General features: G+C 35.2%; 1 protein-coding gene across 11 annotated transcripts; it reads left to right on the top strand.

The window, feature by feature from the left end:
* Nucleotides 1-352: 352 nt before the first annotated feature.
* Nucleotides 353-19,017, top strand: LOC112776136 (exocyst complex component SEC8). 11 transcript variants are annotated; one of them, XM_072228704.1, is made up of 30 exons: nt 451-602; nt 677-725; nt 812-953; nt 1,434-1,524; nt 2,086-2,200; nt 3,264-3,476; nt 3,871-4,044; nt 4,992-5,096; nt 5,946-6,055; nt 6,362-6,535; nt 7,598-7,721; nt 7,816-7,922; nt 9,007-9,308; nt 9,390-9,553; nt 10,018-10,133; nt 10,819-10,889; nt 11,589-11,719; nt 11,818-11,867; nt 13,561-13,661; nt 14,529-14,638; nt 14,982-15,089; nt 15,598-15,795; nt 15,973-16,058; nt 16,908-17,085; nt 17,184-17,261; nt 17,574-17,675; nt 17,834-17,908; nt 18,125-18,220; nt 18,304-18,353; nt 18,432-19,017. In XM_072228704.1, exons 5-30 carry the CDS (start codon nt 2,159-2,161, stop codon nt 18,517-18,519), a joined length of 3,153 nt encoding a protein of 1,050 aa, XP_072084805.1. In that variant the 5' UTR covers nt 451-602; nt 677-725; nt 812-953; nt 1,434-1,524; nt 2,086-2,158; the 3' UTR covers nt 18,520-19,017. The 11 variants fall into 11 exon arrangements, with proteins under 11 accessions (XP_025675946.1, XP_025675945.1, XP_072084807.1 ...); XM_072228703.1 differs by having other exon boundaries at nt 812-1,323; XM_072228706.1 differs by lacking the exon at nt 812-953 and having other exon boundaries at nt 378-602; nt 1,434-1,492.
* Nucleotides 19,018-19,135: the final 118 nt, after the last annotated feature.

Below are 19,135 nucleotides of genomic sequence, written 5' to 3'. Positions count from 1 at the left end.
TTTAAAAAAAATCTTTTTATAAAAATAAAAGTAATTTTATACTTAGATATCTCATATAAAAGATCTTTTTATCTGTCAATTATATTTGAATAAAATAAGATAAAAATATTTTTTTATTTATTATATAAAAATATTTAAAAAAAATCTTTTTAAAAAAATATAAATTATAATTTTTAAAAAAAATATGTTTTTTTTATTTTTTTAATATTTTTATTTTTACTATTAAAATTTTTTTAAATACACTAAAAAAAATAATTTTTTTTAATTAATTTATCGGCGTCCAAATAAACACTACATTAAGTGTAAGCAAAATTCAATTCAAATAAAAATGTGTTAATAAACTTTAGATAAAAACAGGTAGAAGCATCACGTCACGCGTTTCACATCTTTCAGGATCATTCTCTCTTTCCCGTCCTCCTCACTAAAACAACAACGACTACGCTCTAACGCGCGCGCGTGTTCGCCTTTTCTCTTTTGTTATTACCAGTCAAATCCATCTTTCCGAACGCTCGGTGACTTCTTCATCACTTTCTCTTCCCCCTTCGTCCATTTCACGCGCTTCCTCTTCCTTCCTCCGTCGATTCGCCGCCATTTCCCTCCAGGTTCTCCCCCGCCTCTCTCTCTCTCTGCTGAATTTAGTGCGCACACAATGAATCTCGATTTGAATCCTTTGTAGTTCCCCGAGATCTCTGATTACAGAATGCGTATTTCGAATTTCGTTTACTGTAAGTTCTCGACGGAGTATTCAGCTTTTTGAATTCTCATAAACTCCTTTTTGTTGCTTAGCTAAGTGATGAAGGAACTGTAACAGGGAGGAAGTGGAAGGATATGTGTGGAGAGAGGAATTCGATGGAGTTTTATAGATTTTTTTGCTTCTGTATGAGTGAAATTGCTGAAGAGTTCTAGTGAACTTCGCCTGTGAGAGGAAATCAAGGATCTGGTTCTATTTAGCGGTAGTAACATGGAGATTTTGGGGTGTGTGTGTGTGTGTTTAGTTACCGTATAGTAATAAACAGCGGTAGAAATGATATTTAATTATGCTTTGATTGTTAGGTGCTTTAAGATTTACAAAAATTAAATTCAGTCATAGATTGTTGATCCCTTCTCGTGGTTGTTTCTGATCACTACTTAATTGTTAGAATTTTTTGGATATTACATTGGAAATAAGTGTAGTTTCTCTTTTGCCGAATGACCAAGAAAATTGTGCTTATGCTTTGTGTCAAACAATCCACGGAGCTTGCTCCAGGGCCTCCTCCTAGTGGGGAAAGGTTTGGTGGTTGATGATTGTGGTATTTCCTGACATAGGGGGGACATAGGGGAAAGGTTCAGTGCCAAACTTAGAACCGTATTTTTCTGTTGTTGAATTCAAAATCATCTGCTGTTTTATTTATTTATATATTTCTTTTCTTATTGTTTTGTTTTGCTGATGTCAGGTTATTTGAAGTTCAAATAATAACTCTCGTTTTAGTAGCTACTTGAGCTGGATTTGGAGGTATTGTCATCTGGAAATCATTAGGAATAAGTGTACGTAAGCAAGAAGTTTGGTTTGCTTTGCTGCTTAGACTTCGCTGTTCTATGTTCTGAACTAGTATTTAATTATTTTTGGGAGTTTTGAGGTTGATTAGGGGATAATATTCCGAAATGATTTTTTTTGGTAAAACTGAACTTATTGTTGGTCTAACTTATTACAGAAACAATATAATTGGTTACTTCTTTACAAATCTTTTTTCAGCTTCATTTTATTATGAGTGAGTAGAATATCGGTTTTATTTACGTTGAAACACTATCTCTTGTTGGATTTTAAAACCATGTGCTTTGCTTCAGAAAAGCCTTTTGCAGAAGTAGTTTATGATAGCTATTATATCTTCATTTGATCTTCTTCCTTATTTTCCTTTTTACTTTTCCCCCCTTCTTTTTTTGGTTCCAAATTTTGTGGTTTGCACTAAGTTTCATTTCCTGAAGCCTAGTGCACCCATTGAAGCAGATTCTTTTCATTATTTTAGGTGAAATTGGATTATTCACATTATTCATGTTTATCACATCCAATTAGTTTGAGTGTTCATTACTTGTATTCATCCATTGCAGTTAGAACTGTGGGTTTGTTAGTACAAGGTAATCTTATCTCTTCTATGGTGTGTGGATACATTGAAAGCACAATATGGGACTTTTTGATGACTTGCCTTTGCCTGAAGACAAAGCTGTAAGCTTTCCTTTGTTACTTTCTAGATTTGTATTCAAAATGATTAATCACTGCTTTTCAGAGGGATTCTCTGCAATTGATTTATATTCTAAGGACTTTTGGCCTCACTGCTAGTGCTTGTAGATTACTGGAATAGAAATGGGGAAACTTTGAGCACTTTGGTGCAGTAACCTAGGTTTATGTTCCAGAATAAGGCTCATGCCTTACAAGGGTGGGAGAACAACTTCTGTCCAATGTTATAATTATATCCTCAGTCTATTTCATCCTTGGTTCCAACAGAGTACATTAGTCTGAAGTAGGCCCATATTTGACCCCATTTGGTGCCAAAAGGCTGTTGTAACTGCAAACTGTTCTCATTATAACTTAAAATTGATTTCTTTTTCTTTTTCCTTTTTCTTAAACAAGGACAGAAGGATATTACAAAAGGCATGGAGGACCAGAAATCCTCAATTTATGGAAGGTTAAGATAGACAAAAAAAAAAAAATACATCAACAGGCCAGGCTTTGCAATCTGTCTGCATCTCTGAGAGGAAACCCCTCTATAAAAATCACGAACCTTGAAAGTTTGTACTTGTAGTTAAGAGGTTCTAAACATCTACTCTAAGATGTACTGGTTTTGACACTAAATGCTATATATGATGCAAGTTTAGGATATGCCTGTATAATAATATCATAAGTCTCTGCTGCTTTAAAATAAAGCAGCAGAAAAACCACCAGATGTTGACACTTTTCCCGTTTAATGCTTCAGATTGGCTCTCAAAGTCCTCACCTCTTCATGGTCTTTTCAAACCAACTTAGCTTTGCTCAACAGATAGGATTACTTTTATTAAATGGCCTTCTTTTACCACTATGCATGTTATATTAACCAAAGTTGTATGCATCACATGAGGGATTCATTGCTATTTTATACCAAAATTATCTTTTACTTCTAGCTTATAATTTGAACTGTAGATTGTTTGCTCCAAAACCTTCATTGATATATCTAGTTTTCTATTGCTCTTTGTCGTGTGTTAATCTCTCTAATTTGTGATAATTTGAGTCTTTCTGCTCTACTGAAATGCAGTATTTGAGACGTGAACTCGCTAAAATAGATGAGAGTTGGACTGTTGCTCGTTTTGATTCACTACCTCATGTTGTTCACATTTTGACGTCAAAAGATCGTGATGCTGCTGCACAATTGTTGAAGGAGCAAAGTGATGTTGTTGAGGAGGTTGTGGATGAAGTAGTACAAACCTATCATAGTGGCTTCAACAAAGCTATCCAAAACTATTCCCAGGTTTCTTAATATTTCATTCTCATGGGTTCTTTTTAAAATTGTTATGTTGACCCGGGAACAATTGGTTCAAACTGCCAGTACTTCACAACTGAAACTTCAGGGAGTTTGATTGTGGGTGTTAATGGAGGTCCACCTTCAGATTATAGTTCCTTAAATTTCCCATTTACTTTGCATCCCACTTAATGGGAAAATGGTTGATGGTTATTATTGTTTTCGTTGTTGTTATTGTTGTTCAATTTATTGTGCTATAAACTTTCTATTGTAGTTTTGGCAGTTGTTACTTTGAAGAATTCTTAAGAGTTTGCCACTTCCCTCTTGTTTACATAGAGTAGCTGAATTAGGATTGGCCTTTCATTATGATTTTCCATTTAACAAATATCTTGTTTATCTTCAGATCTTGAAGCTTTTCAGTGATTCCACTGAGAGTATCTCTGTCTTAAAGGTAGATTTGGCAGAGGCAAAGAAGCACCTTAGTGCGCGCAATAAACAATTGCATCAATTATGGTATCGCTCAGTTACGTTGCGACACATAATCTCCTTATTGGATCAAATTGAAGGCATTGCTAAGGTCAATCCTTTATTTCCCAAGTGTTTACTGTTTTTTATTTCTTGATTCAATTGCATTGCTTTGTTCGTTGCTGATTAAAAGACAGTATCGTGTCAGAACTTACGCTAGATTCCTCTAATAGTCTAATTATATTTGCTATGACTCGGAGTCACTTTTTGCCACTTAACAGTTTGGGCTAGAATAAACAGTATGCAAAATTGCATTTGCAGTTTCATATCCAGTGTGCTACATCTGTACATGTGTAGAACTTTTGTAGTAGTTTTAGCTGTGAAGCACATAATGACCTCAAAATTCATTGAAGCTATAGAACGAGACTTATATAGAGACATTATAACTCGTGAAAGCTCCCTGTTATTGGAATGGCGATGAAATTAGGCTAATGCTAACAATTATCTTCTTGTGAATCAATGCTATTATGGATTTTCATTCTTAGCATAATGATACCAACACACTACTATAGATATTTGATCAACCATGGTCTATTGCTGCATCAAGGAGCTTCTAGACTAGAATTCTCCAGTATTGAAGCACCAAGAATTTATGTTGGGATTTTTTTTTCTTATATTGTTATAAAGATAGTTTATAATCAATAGAATTCAAACATACTTAGTATGACTCAATGGATCACTTTTTTTTACAAGTATTTTTTATGGATTCTACTCACCCGCCAATCCAATGAGATATGGTATGCTACAACTGAATATTTACGACAAGAAGGGACCCCCAATTTTAGGATGACTGACCCCCTAAATCCAGTTCATATAATGTCTTTCTCAGGTTCTAGAGGAAATGCATCTCAAGGTTGCATTTTCTGCTTGCATGTATACATTTGTGCATGCTTCCTGATTTCTGTTAAACTTTTTGTTTTAATTGCTTCCTTTTCTGTTATCTGTTTAAACTTCTCTATCTTTCATGGAGGATTTTGAGTCTGAAGATCTAAGGTGCAGGTTCCAGCACGTATAGAGGAGCTCATTGCTGAGAAGCAATTTTATGCTGCAGTTCAATTGCAAGTGCAGTCTATGCTGATGCTTGAGAGAGAAGGTCTCCAAACTGTAAGATTTCAACTCACTCACATTTTATCCTATTTTCATCTTATTTTGAGTAGGAACCTGCTATTTTTCATTATTAGTTCCCCACCTTGGTTTTGCACTTCACTTGGTATTTTAGTTAAAAGGAGAAAGTGATTTGTACAGATAAAAGGGCAAACATACTAAAAGCAGGTGATATGATATCCATCATATCAGAAAATCTATAAAGAAACAAAGAACAGATGTGGCTAAACAAATACAACAAAGCTGTTGCATCTGTCTGCTTGTTAGATGTTAATATTGCCTCAAGAAGACTAAGAATATGAGAAAGTCCTGTGCGTCATAGAGAGCTATTATTGTTATTCTATCCTCTATTATATGGAAAGGCAAAGGGATGCCTCTGAAAATGCCAATCATTTAGTTGGTTATATCATTATTCTACATTTCATTGAGATTATTGCTGGTTGATTTTTTTTAATTATTTAATTTTAAATATTTTACTTCTAACTTCAAATGCTTAATAGGTATAGCTCTATTGAAGTTCATTATTTTCAAGCATATCATCAAACCTATGCATAATGTCTTATCAAGAGTGTGTAACTAAATCCATGTAGCTTACCCCATCTAGCATAACAAAGCTTGGCAGCTGCTGTTTAAGATTTATGTTAACTTTGGCTTGAGTAGAAAACTAGAATGGTATAAGAACCAAAACTGGACATCTGAAAAAAAAAGGTCAACCTTCCTGTTGCCTTCCCTTTTTTATTTTCTCATGGCCCTCATGGCTCATATCTTTGCAGTTTCTCAATCATTATTTATAGTTTCTTCATTTTTTTGGTCATAATTATTTTATTATTTGACACACATGTGGCCCAGGTTGGTGCACTTCAAGATGTCCGCTCAGAATTAACAAAGTTACGTGGAGCCCTCTTTTATAAGATCTTGGAGGATTTGCATGCACATCTATACAACAAGGGCGAATATAGGTATAATTTCTTTTTTTTTCCCCATTATGATCTGTAACTTTGAACATCATGCTAAGTTATTGGGGTTTATACTTCTGAAATGCTTTTTTAGTTGTTCTATTTTGTGCATATATACTTCCAATGCTTTGTTTTCCCTTTTACTACTATTTTTTCAACTGTTTCCATGTATATTTGTTTGGAAACATTTGGATTTCATGGAGGTTATTTATGGAATTTACAACACATGTAATCTGTCCTCATTCTTATGTTTTAAGTTGCGTGATTTATTCAACTTATGAAGTTATGTTTGAACTGCTCTTTCTGCAGTGCTGCTGGCTCAACTATGCTAGAAAATGACGATGAAGTACCAACCACCACAGCCGTTGCACTCACTGCACATAATTCACAACCGCTATCTCGAAGAACAAGGTTACTGAAAGGTGACACTCAGACTGCTCTCCAGGTTGATGGATCGTATAAGCCCGGATCTGTGGATGGGGGGTAATACTGGCCAAATGGATCACTATCTCTATCTTCCTTCTTGTTCTGTACTGTATAAACTATGTTAATGAATTCTTGTCGACACTTCATACAGTTCCTTATTGTTCATTTCATTCTTGATGATTAGGACCTGATTGCCTTTGCAGTAGGTAGACTAATTAGTTCTGGGAAATTGCTTTGTCTTATGTTAGTCAAGAATTGAAAAGGTTTTCGAGTTCTCTTGTGAATAACTAAGGAAACTGGTTTCTTCAGTATATGATATGAATGTGTTAGTTTGATGTGCTTGCTAAAAATTGTTATGTAGAAGTTTAGTTCTTAGCAATTTTTACAAGACAGTTACATTACTTTTCAGCTCGTTCCTGCTTTGACTTCATTGATTTTGATGTACTAGAATGTTGCTGAGTTATAATGTATTGTTTTCACTGATGGCTACAATAACATTAATTAAGTAATTGCTATATTGTGGTGGGAACTAGTCTTCGGTCCAAACTCTATTTTGTTAAACCTTTTTTGTGACATCTTTAGGGGTTTGCCCTTTTGTTTCAAAGCACATGGTCTGTTTAGAGGTATTGTTTTACTGAATATGTTAAAAGTTTGGAAGGGTCTACTTCAATGATAGATTTTACTCTTGTTTATTACCATGCTTTTAGAGATGATTACTTGTCCTAGTTTTTGCATGCTTCATCTTTTAAAATCTCAATAAACTTTTTCTTTCTTTCTTTATAAGATTCCTCCAATGTAATGATTGACAACTTTATTTTCATATTTGCATGCATGATATTCTGTCTACTTTCTTCTTCTTCATCATCATAATCATCTTTTTTTCCTTTTTGTTTTCTTGTGTTAGGGTTATAATCTTTTGTGATGCTGATTCTGGCTTGGCTGATGTATTCCTGATTCTTCTTTCTTTCTTTTTTTTTTTTTAATTAATTTTTTAAAAACAAATTTTATGTTCTTTTTGAGAGGAGACCATTTGATTTTGGAGTCCTTATATGGTGGTCTTTGCATTTGTTTTATACACATGAATGTTTGCTTTACTTGTATATACAATTTGCATTTCAGTTTTGATGGCCATGATGGGGAAGGCACTTTGGAGTCCAATGGTAGTGATGTACCAAAGGATGCTACAATTGCTCTACATGAAATGCCAACATGGCTTTCCAATTCAACCCCCGATGAATTTCTTGTATGAACCACTTATTTTCATTGACTATAATCCTTCTTGATTTAGTGGTGATCTGTAATCTTTGGAGCTAAACTTTTGACTTTCTTGTGCATAGGAAACAATCAGAAAGAGTGATGCTCCACTTCATGTCAAGTATCTTCAAACCCTGGTTGAGTGCCTTTGTATGCTTGGCAAAGTTGCAGCAGCTGGTGCTGTGATATGGTTTGTTATCTACATAACATTTTATTCTTATTGCTTTTTGTGGAATAACTCTGATATCTTTGGTGGGTGACGGCCATCCTTAGATCACTTCCTCTTGGCAAGTTTTGTTGGGCTTATGAGAAAGCAGGAGGGAAAATCTTTGTAGCAACTATATGCGACACCTTTTTTTATCCCTCTGGGTTTGTTCTTGTTAATATGTTTTCTTTTTGTTAATTGATTCTATTTGTCTCAGTAAGTTTTTTATTTATCTAAAAGAAACAAGAACAATTCTTATTGAAGGATATGTAACAAGGTATTGAGAGTAAGAAAGAAACAATTAAACATTAACTAAAGGGCATTTGGGCTGGAACAAATTTACGCACCTTTATAGCTTTTCAGGAAAGATGTTGTAATGGGATAGAATTAGGCAGACATCTAGATTGTGTAAGGCACATGGCCTAAGGCATGTTGAGAACATATGAATAATCACACTTCAGATATCATGTTACTTAACAGCTGGTAGTCTGTTACTTAAGGTGAAACCTAGCATTCTAGGCATTTTTAAAGCAGCAATAAAAACAGAGAAATCTTGTAAAACTTTATGCATCCTAAAGTTAATCCTCCTTCAAGGAAAGCTTCTTCGACCAGTTAATTAGCGACTATTGAAAAATTTGAATGTTATTGTCATAACATGCCACTGAAACGAATCAGGATGTGAATTTTAATATTTTCCCCTTCTTTTCTACTACTATAATATTTTGTGGATTTTTTTATTTTTTTATTTTTTTTGGGGGGGGGGGGGGGTAAGGGTAGAAAATGCGAGTGTCTTACTTCATTGTATCATTATTAGGGTCTCGCAAACTAGTGCCTTTCACTTGTTAAGGATACTGCAGATGGAAAAATTTTGATACAAATGCAAATTAAATGTTAATGTTTTAAGTTTTTTTATACATTTAACGCATTGGAAAAACCAATTCTTTCTTCTTCACACTCTTAACCACTTCCCTTAGGACCCTTTAGCTGGATCTGTATTGTTGTTGTTGTTGTTATTATTATTATTGCTGGGTAATATGGTGTATAACCTTGACCTATTTTATCATGTCAGCCAAAGATTGCGACCAACAATTCATGAAGTTATTATGTCCAAGATAAAAGCTCATGCAGAGCTTTTGAATTCATCTGCATCTAGTCAAGACTCCCGAGTTGGCACAGGAGGCCTACACTTTATAAAAGGTCAACTAGAAAGCTATCAGATGCCAAAAAAGAAGCGAAAGAATGGAATATTTGTCAATGGGACTCTCTTGGCTGTGAGCCCTGTATCACCTCTTATGGTTCCTGGCGGGAAAGCTCAGGTTGCTGCAAAGGAGCTTCTTGATTCAATTTTGGATGCTGTTGTTCGAATATTTGGTGAGACACAAGTATTTCACGCATTCTCTTTTCTAGGTTGTGTTCGAAAGCAAATTTGTATTCTCATATGTGACTCTTCAGAGAACCATGTTATTGTTGGGGAGCTTTTGGAAGCTAAAGCCAGTCATCATGTTGAAATCAACACTCCAAAATCAATGTCAGTTGATGTAAATTGGAACCCTGAGTCTGAAGCATCTCAGGTCACTGGAGGTTACAGTATAGGTTTCTCCCTGACTGTGTTACAGGTAGTCTATATGCATGGGCATTTAACTGCTAGATATTTGATTTAAAAAAAATGAGGAAATGTTTACAGATATGTTGCTGCTAATAGAATTTAGTACACTTCTAATTTCTCTGTACTTGCTAAGTTATCATAGATATGTGGATCAACATACATGTTTGTCGTTGTCAAGATACCACTAAGAAATGTTACATGCTTGTGGGGATTTGGTGTAACATTTTCCCCCCACTTTCTCTTCCTCTCACACTCTTTTGCTTTTCCCTCATTAAGGATGGTTTTGCTGTTGACCGTAGTGAGAGTGATATAACATGCTGTCAAACACCTTAATTTATGCTCCAATTCAAGGAAACTGTATGGAACTAACCTGTCTTATGAACATAAAGTATCCTAAATTATTCTTGAATGTGCATGTTGGATGTAGTCCTTTTTATTGTTGCCTTCGACTATAGTTCTTCACTTTTTTTACAGAGTGAATGCCAACAACTTATATGTGAAATTCTGCGGGCCACTCCTGAAGCTGCTTCTGCTGATGCTGCTGTACAAACAGCTAGACTTGCAAGTAAAGCCCCCTCAAAAGACAAGAGGCAAGTGCCTTAATTTCTATTGCTATTTTAATCGATAATAACTGCTCAATCTTTTTTTATGTGTTAATATCTCCTCTATTTGAAGCTGTTAATAATTTAAATATTGTGTAGGGGTCCTTTTGCTTCATCAAATTCCAAAAGCTAAGAATAAAAATCCATTAAGAAGCTGACATAAGAATTATTCCATTTGGATCCACTGTTAATGTTCTAATTTAGGATTATATGGTTTTTTACTCAAATAAGCTATGCTTGTTGGTAAATAGTAGTTAATAGTGTAATTGTTGTTTCTTTTAAGAATGATATTAGATAGATAAGTAGAGCCTTCTGGTGAAAAACAATCCATCATTGGGCTGTCTCGCCCTGGTTATATTTTGTGGGTGGTTATTACATTGGCAAGCACAGAATGCTATATGATGCAATTTGAATCAATTTGTGTCTCGCGGCCCAAATAATAAGTTATCTTTTGTGTGCTTTCTATCTTATAAATCAATCTACATTTAGCTTCTGTTGACAAAGAAACGATTTGAGAGAAGAAGGAATTTGATCCTTCCCAAATGTGGGAAGTCTTGGGCATCACATGTGCGCCTTTAGCATTAGAGAGAGTGAATGTAATCTGCTGCAATAATATTTGCATTCTGATGCTAAAGTTGTGCTGTTAATGATTACTATCTCTTAATGATTGCAGGGATAAATCAGAAGATGGTCTTACTTTTGCTTTTCGCTTTACAGATGCTACAATATCTGTTCCTAACCAGGGTATGCTGAATTCTATTAGAGGAGTAAAGTATACTTTGTAATAACAAGTTAAGGAATTTTGCTGCCGTAGGTTTACATTGCTAGTAAGATATGTTATGAGATTTGGATTGCATACTGAAGTGTAGCAATGGCTTCTCAAAAGAATATGTTTAGTTGGATTAGTCATTTATGCATGTCCAATATTTTTAGCTTTGCTAAACTGATACTTGCACAGACTCTATCCTCGCAAACTTCTCAGAGACTACGGATTTGGATAACTCCTTGGTCCCACTATTAACATCTTTTGAACACTTCAGATCAATCTATGTTGGATCTTAACACCTTGGTTCCACTGTAATCTGTCTATGCATTAAGCACAGTATATGAAATGACAAGTGCTTATAATAGGAACATTTTCCCTCTTTCGCCTTTTCAACAAATCCAGATTGTTCCTTTGTCAGTTAATTAAGAAACTCTCTTATTAGTATGCTTGAAACCAGAACCACATCTGTGATAACTTTTTATTTATATACCATTTATAGAAGATTTTGTAATATCATTTATTTTTTACTCCACTTGCAGTTTGTGCTCTAATGATGAGTCATTGTCTTTCTTCTGAAGATAGTTTATACCAGTGTTGTTATTTTTTTCCCTCTTTATCATTTGCTTGTTTATGCTTTCTCCTTTCCAATATTTATGTTTGGTTACATTAATATTCAGGAGCTGATCTTATTCGCCAGGGATGGAGTAGGAAGGGTCCCAATGTGCTGCAAGAGGGTTATGGTTCTGCAGCAGTTTTGCCTGAAGAAGGCATATATTTGGCAGCTGCCATATACCGACCTGTGCATCAGGTGTTGTGTACTGGATTACCACACTTTCTCCTGCCCCATCTTTCTCCTGCCCCATGTAAACTGGCTTTATGGCTTTCCTGACCTGATTCTTTATGCAGTTCACAGATAAAGTTGCTTCTATGTTGCCAACAAAGTATTCCCAACTTGGGTGAGCTCAGAACCATCTCACTGTTTCTTGTCATATATTTGTCTCAGAAACCACTGTCTATGCCTCTTTCTTATCTCTCCCCCCCTCCCCCCCCCCCCCTTCTTCTTTTTCCCTTCAAATTAAGTGTGATTATTATTTCTTTTTACATGCCGTAATGAATGGCAATGTGCTTATTCATTTTACTTTGTTCTAAATCAGTATTGTGGAACATTGTTAGGTTTTGAGTGGATAGTTGGTGCTCAAATGTTGAGCACATAATGCTCTGCTTAATTTTTTTTTTTTCTGAGAGCAGAATAATTGGCCCTTTCTCAACATAAATTTTGAGTGAAATCATTTGTAAAAAAGATTTTTAAGTGTTAAAGAGAGTGGATACAAGGCAAAAACGTTATGTTAGACAATCTATTGTGTGGTCTGGTTTTCAGCTTTTCTGTTAAACTAGCCAGACAAGGCTGGTTTTCTGAACTATAAAGAGTATATGCCTAGTTCAATGGGAACACAGTAGAGTGCTTGATCTTTGCCAGCTGTTAAAACCAACAGTAACTTCCTTGGAGTAGTTTGAATATTGTAACTCTAGCTTGCTCAGCAAGCTATCTCATCTCCCAAATTTCTCTGGTGTAACTGCCTCTCATCATATAACAGTCATTCCCACTATACATCTCTGTCTGCTTTCCTGTCTCTCTCTGGCTGTGGCCGCGTGCATCATTGTCACAGAGCCAGTTTGGTATATTAATTTTTCAAACTATATATCCATTATATTGTTCATTTTACCATTATGTATAGTGAACATAATTAAGTGACAATCTCTCTATTACGGTTTGATATAAAATAGCAATAATATGATTTCTAGTTGGTTGCAACTGTCTATTCTTGCTCGCGACCAGATCCGTGCATACAGAGTTACAATCAACAATTAAGCCTTGTGTCTATGAAGAACAGGAACCAACAATGTGGTTGATAAGACTATTAGGTCCCACTACTATATGAGTTAGTTACCATTTGAAAGAGTTAGCTAAGAGTAGTTAGTTGTAATTGATCTGTTACATGTTTAGTAGATGCAAGGGGGTATAGTCATTTGAGTAATTGTGAGTCTTGAGAGAGTTGAGAGGTCTCTTGAAATATCCTCTCTATTGTTGTAAACTCATCATGAAACATTACTTTTAAAAAAGTCACAAATCTTCTCTTAATGATTTTGTAGAACTTTTGAATTGTTATTTGTTAAAGCAGAGAAAGTATAGGCCTCAGCATAAACAGAGGTATTTCGTTAGGGTATTGAATTGCATCTGCTAGTTACATGTTCAACGCATCATTAGCATCTCTCTCTTCCTTTCCTTTGCTTAAATTTTGTGATCCAATAGAAATCTTCAGAGGCATTAGAGCATATTAAATAGGGGAAAATGCAATTTACCTCCCTGAAGGTATTTTGGAAGAAAAGGTAGCAAAAGGCCCAGGTTGTTGAATTGCCCCTTTTGAAAGGTTTAAGAGAATTGTTTCGGGGGTTTTGTGGGTTGGGGGTGGGTATGGGGTTTACAATTGCATTTCTATACTAAATATCCATTTAGATTTGAATTCTGGTTATTTCTACTGTCTTATTGGCTACTGGTTCCTAGCAAATTCCAAAATGTATTTCCAAGCTCAAAAGTTGTTGCTTTCATAATGAATTAGTCTGTGATGCTGTCATCTTTGTGAATTTCAGGAATGATGGGTTACTAGCTTTTGTGGAGAACTTCGTGAAGGACCACTTTTTACCCACCATGTTTGTAGACTACCGAAAAGGAGTACAGCAGGCCATTTCAAGCAAGTCTTTTAAACCATTCTGCCTGTTTCTTTCTAAAGCTCTTATTTTAGAACCCCTGCTGGCCCAGTGGATTTTTTTTTATTTGTGTGTATCATGACTTTTATGTTGAAACATCTGAATTGTCATATGTCAATTATACATTAAAAAGGTTATTTGGTAGCCGTGGAAATTCTGTGATATAGTTTAATCAAGTTGGGATTTACTAACTAAAGGACAGACTTGAACAATTTCAAAGTTACCAACTAATGTTCTGGGTATCAGGTTCTCAGGACTTGATTGTTAGTAAGAGTATACTTTATGTTTAGCTCAGTCTAAAAGATTCAAAAACAAAAGAAGCATGCAACTATATTAGAGTGGTTGGTAATCTAGCGTTCAAACTCCCTTCTTAGGAGGGTTAAGTTTAGGTGGTTCTGTTCTCCCGTTGAACAGTTACACTTCATCAACAGTGTTTTCTTTTTCTTTTTCTTTGTTTTTTTGCAGGGAGGATCTCTTAGCATCCTGTCATCTTATTTGATTCTTCTCTACGTCTTAATGATACTCTTCTTTTATCAGGGGAAAAAATGTTATTTTACCCAAAAAAGTTCTCTTATCCTTCAAGTTGCAAATGTCTGCCACATACTTGCTGTGTATTTGATGTTTGAATAGCAAAACTTACAATATAAAATTTAAAAGAAGCTGAAGAAGTTGCCTAAAGCATGTTATGATAGCGTATCTTGTTGAGGCCTGTGGTGCACTGTACACTTTTGACATGCTTTCTATATTAAAGATGGAATATGAATGTTGATTGGTTCATGGATTAGTTATAGTCCTAAGAGGCCCTTATTATAAGCTTGTTTTAGTATTTGATCTAAGGTTTATATTTTTAGGTCCAGCTGCTTTTCGTCCAAGGGCACATTTGGCTGCTTATACACCATCAATTGAGAAGGGTCGACCTGTATTACAAGGACTATTGGCTATAGATCACTTAACAAAGGAGGTAAGTTTTGACTAAATATTCTTAATATGGTAAGAAAGGTTTTAATTTCTACTTTTTTCCTGTCAAATAACATCAGATGATGTTATGAGTATGACAAGATAGGACAAATGGGATTTGGAGCTTGAACATTATTATTTTATTTTTTAGAGTACAAAGAAAGGGGGTTTTAAACCCAGGGTACAAGGGAAGGGGGAACTCTATCCTAATCATCTACCCCATTTAGGCTAATCCCAGTTGGCTAGCTTGAACATTATTTGATGACTATCCTTGATATTTAATTTCATCTGTAGTTTGAGAATGCAGATATGCTCCCTTTTAATTTACTGGATCTAATTTGCTGCAGGTGCTTGGCTGGGCACAAGCAATGCCCAAATTTGCTAGTGATCTTGTGAAGTATGTGGAAACTTTTCTGGAGAGGACTTATGAAAGATGCCGGGCTTCATACATGGAGGTACTTTTATCCCTCCTTTGGGACAAACTTTCAGCAAAGTGAAAGAGAAATATACCACTTAGGAAATACATCATTCAAGTAGAATTTATACAGAAACGGGAACAAAGCATAAGTTTTAGGGGATCAAAAGACAGTTATGACCTATTGGCTGAACAGTACTGAGAATCAAAAGACAGTTATGGCCTATTGGTCAGTGGTCACAAGTTTGCTCACTATAATTCATTTACTATCAGTACAAATATACCCTTTAATGATCGGAAGGGATGTTTTTGTGAGTGGATGTCATGGGAGATTAAAACCATTTAGTGCTTACACAGTTACACTAATGGTTTCAACTCTTGAATTTGAGTTGGTCTTGAGATTGTTAGTTGTGGAGCTTTATATGTGCATGCTCCTTACCACTTACAGAGTTAGAAGAGAGCTCCTTAACAAATCTATAAATGTTAGTTTTTCCATAGTGGCATTCTGATGTACTATTTTCTAATACTTAAGTCAAATTGTATTTCAGGCTGTTCTTGAGAAGCAGAGTTATATGCTTATTGGGAGGCATGATATTGAAAAATTGATGAGGCTAGACCCCTCAAGTGCATATTTACCGAATGTACTTGATCAATCTAACATGCAAAGTAATTCCTCTGACGCTGAAACAATTGAGGCTGAATTAGAACTAAGTGAACAACTGCTGCGTTTGTGTCCCATTAAGCAGGTTTGTGACTTCGTTTATGCTAATAAGTTACTTTTCTTATTGATATAATTTTTTTTCCTTCTTGATTTTTGGTATTTATTTTACCGACTTGGAACGGATTTTCATGTTTTACATTTTTGCTAAAAGTTGTTCTCGTTATTATGCATTGCCAGTTACCTTGTTGTAGTTTTGCTTCAGGAAAACCTAATTCATGATGGAAACAAGCTTATTTTGTTAGCATCTCTTAGTGACTCGTTGGAGTATGTTGCAGACTCAATTGAAAGGTGAGTTTTTTTAAATTTTAACTGCTGCATATACTGCATATAAACCAAGAATATATGCAAGACTATTAAGATTGTCATTTAGATCGAACAATTACATAATTATATTAGTTTGGGCACTTGCAATGATTCCACGTGGAAACAACTTTGTTTTCCGGATATTGTAGTGGAGCTCTGAGTAAAATTGCAATCTTTTTAGAATCCATGATGCAGCCTATTATACCCAGACCATCATTCTGGGTAAAGCAGGAAATCGGTATACAGTTGCCCAACTAGCAGTAAAAAACCTTTGCTTTTTTGCTAGCAGCTCTAGAGTCCAGATTTTCTGTTGTGTGTAACTCGGTCTGCAATACTTGCACAAATCTGCTTGCTAAGAGTCTGTGATCTGTGATACTGGCCTGTGTGCAACTCTGGGTTGGTTCGGTTTCTGCATGGTCCATGTGAACTTTGTCCAAAAAGATGCCTAAGTGGTTAGAAAGCCTATCCTAGTCATATCATTAAGTGATAGTGGGACTTAACACACATTCCCCGAACACCTGGCATTGGATATCTGGTGTGTGAACTTTGTAGGTGTGGTCAAATGTGTGGGTGACCCAATATCAATGATGATACCTGATACCATCTCAAGATTGTGGACCTAACTAGAACACCTCAAGTTTGCAGACCTAAGTACACTTTCAAACCCACCACAAAGGTGGAGGAATGCCCATGTGTTTATATAAGATTATCTTAGCCATATAAGCAATATGTTATAGGGCTCGACTTATTGATTCCTAAATGAAAGAAATTATATCCTTCTTTTCATTCATAGGGCAGTATTTTTGTGGTGCATAAATTTTGTGCAATTTGCAGGCTTGGACAGGCAACTCAAAGCTCAAATCATGTTGAAGGAAACTATCATCATGCTCGTTCAGACAGTGCGCCTCCAAGGACTCTTGCATCATTTGCTCAAGATTATAGGAAATTGGCTGTTGATTGTCTAAAGGTTTTACGTGTAGAGATGCAATTAACAACAGTATTTCACATACAGGTTTGTCACCAGCATTATTGTTTGTCTATATCTGTGGAAGGAATAACACTTTGATAGTTAATTGCTCCATTTATTCTGAGTATCACAATTTTGGGCAGGATATGGGATCTAAAACTTACTTGGATGACCAAGATGCTGAAGAGCCAGATGACTTCATCATTGCGCTCACTTCACTGGTGCTCCTTTTATCTTTGCATAATGTGGTTGTCTTCGTGAATATTCTTAGTTTTATCTGGATTGGATCAAGAAAAAACATTGCAGGAGTAACTAAATATCATAATAACTTGTAACACTAACTTACTAAACCAGCTAATCCAAAATTCTAAAATGTTATAATCAATCTCAAACCTCGAAACCTAAAAAGAGAGTAACTGAAACGTAATGGTGAACTTTTATGAGGCTTGGTATTCCTGTTTAATGATTCAAAGATGTAGCATGTGTTTATGCTAGGCAAACTGTTTATCTTTACTTTTTTGTGGGACCTCCAGATTACTGAGAGAGATGAAGAAATAGCTCCTTTTGTTTCAAATGCAAAACGGAGTTACATATTTGGAGGAATTTGTTTTGTTGCAGCACATAAATTTATTCAGGTATGCATATATAGTTTCCTACATTTTTCACCTTTATTGTAGAGGAACACTCCACTTTTTTTTTTTTTAATGTTTGAGGATGTATCTTCAGTTTAAACATTTGTGTTATTTTTTTTTTCATTTCACTGCTAATGATAGGGTAAACTTATTATTTATAGGCTTTGGGGGATATGGATTCTATTAATCTTTTTGGAGTTCAGCAGATATGTCGAAATTCCATTGCATTGGAACAGGTAATTAATGTTTTTTCTTACTATTCGCCTTAAAGTTTCTGAGAGACATTGGAAAAAATAAAAATTAAAAGTCGTCTGTTGGAGCTGTACTGACACATAAAATCAATCAGAATTAGTGGTACAAAGATGAAATTGGAAATACATGGGGATTTAAAAAGAACAAAACTCCCACGCTGAAATTTGACTGCCATAGTGACAATAATGGTCATTTTGCAGGCGCTAGCGGCAATTCCATCCATAGATAGTGAAGCAGTCCAACAGAGGTTGGATCGAGTCCGCACCTACTATGAACTATTAAACATGCCATTTGAGGCAAGCAAACTGAACCGATGGCTTCATATTGATTTTAATTTTTAGCAGGTCATCTTATCTTGCTATTCCTATTTCTGACACAGGCCTTGCTTTCATTCATTACGGAACATGTACACTTGTTTAGTGCTTCTCAGTAAGTTGATTGAAAAACTGCTTATTATCCCCATTTTCTTCGAATCATTGAATTTCTATTAACATTAAATTTCTGCAGGTATGCCAAACTTCTTAAGGTTCAGGTCCCTGGAAGGGAGATTCCTCCTGACGGTCGAGATCGAATATCTGAATTGTTATCACTTTAGTGTGGTAGTGTGTTCATTCATTTGTTGATATTCCATAGTTTGTTTTCGTACGGTGGGCAGCTAGCAGCACAGATTTCTGAATGTTGTTTCTGAAAACAATGGTGATGGAACAACCCCGTTGTAGATGTCCAGTTTTTGGTGAAGTTAGAACTGGGTGGGCCCCTAGTTTAAATATAGTTACGGTTCTGCCCTCGATGATAGCGGTTCCATTTTCCCTCTGATTTGTATGTAATTAATTGATCATGTGATGTGTCAATTTTTGGGTGCTGTTTTCCTTTTCGGTTGAGTTGGGAATTCATTTCATTTCAGGCCAATATCAAGAACCTGAAAATCGAGTGTATATTATTTTTCATGCCAAAGATCCTGTATTCCTTCTATAATTGTGTTGCCTATTTTAGTTAAACTGAAATTTTGTCGAGAGGCAGAAGACGATTATAATTTATAACTGTTGTCCGGGAAATAAAATAAAATAAAAATATACTACATTATAGCTGATTATTCTTGCTATTATTATAGGACCCGGATGTTGAACACTTGAACTTCCACTAAATCTTATAAGAAATTAATTTTTAACTACCTGATGTTGCCTTTTTTTTTTGCCTAAAGATTTAATCTA

Source organism: Arachis hypogaea, chromosome 19 (assembly GCF_003086295.3).
Source record: "Arachis hypogaea cultivar Tifrunner chromosome 19, arahy.Tifrunner.gnm2.J5K5, whole genome shotgun sequence".
NCBI lineage: Eukaryota > Viridiplantae > Streptophyta > Magnoliopsida > Fabales > Fabaceae > Arachis > Arachis hypogaea.
The sequence above is the reverse complement of the archived record's forward strand: the minus strand, read 5'-3'. Positions and strand labels throughout refer to the sequence as shown.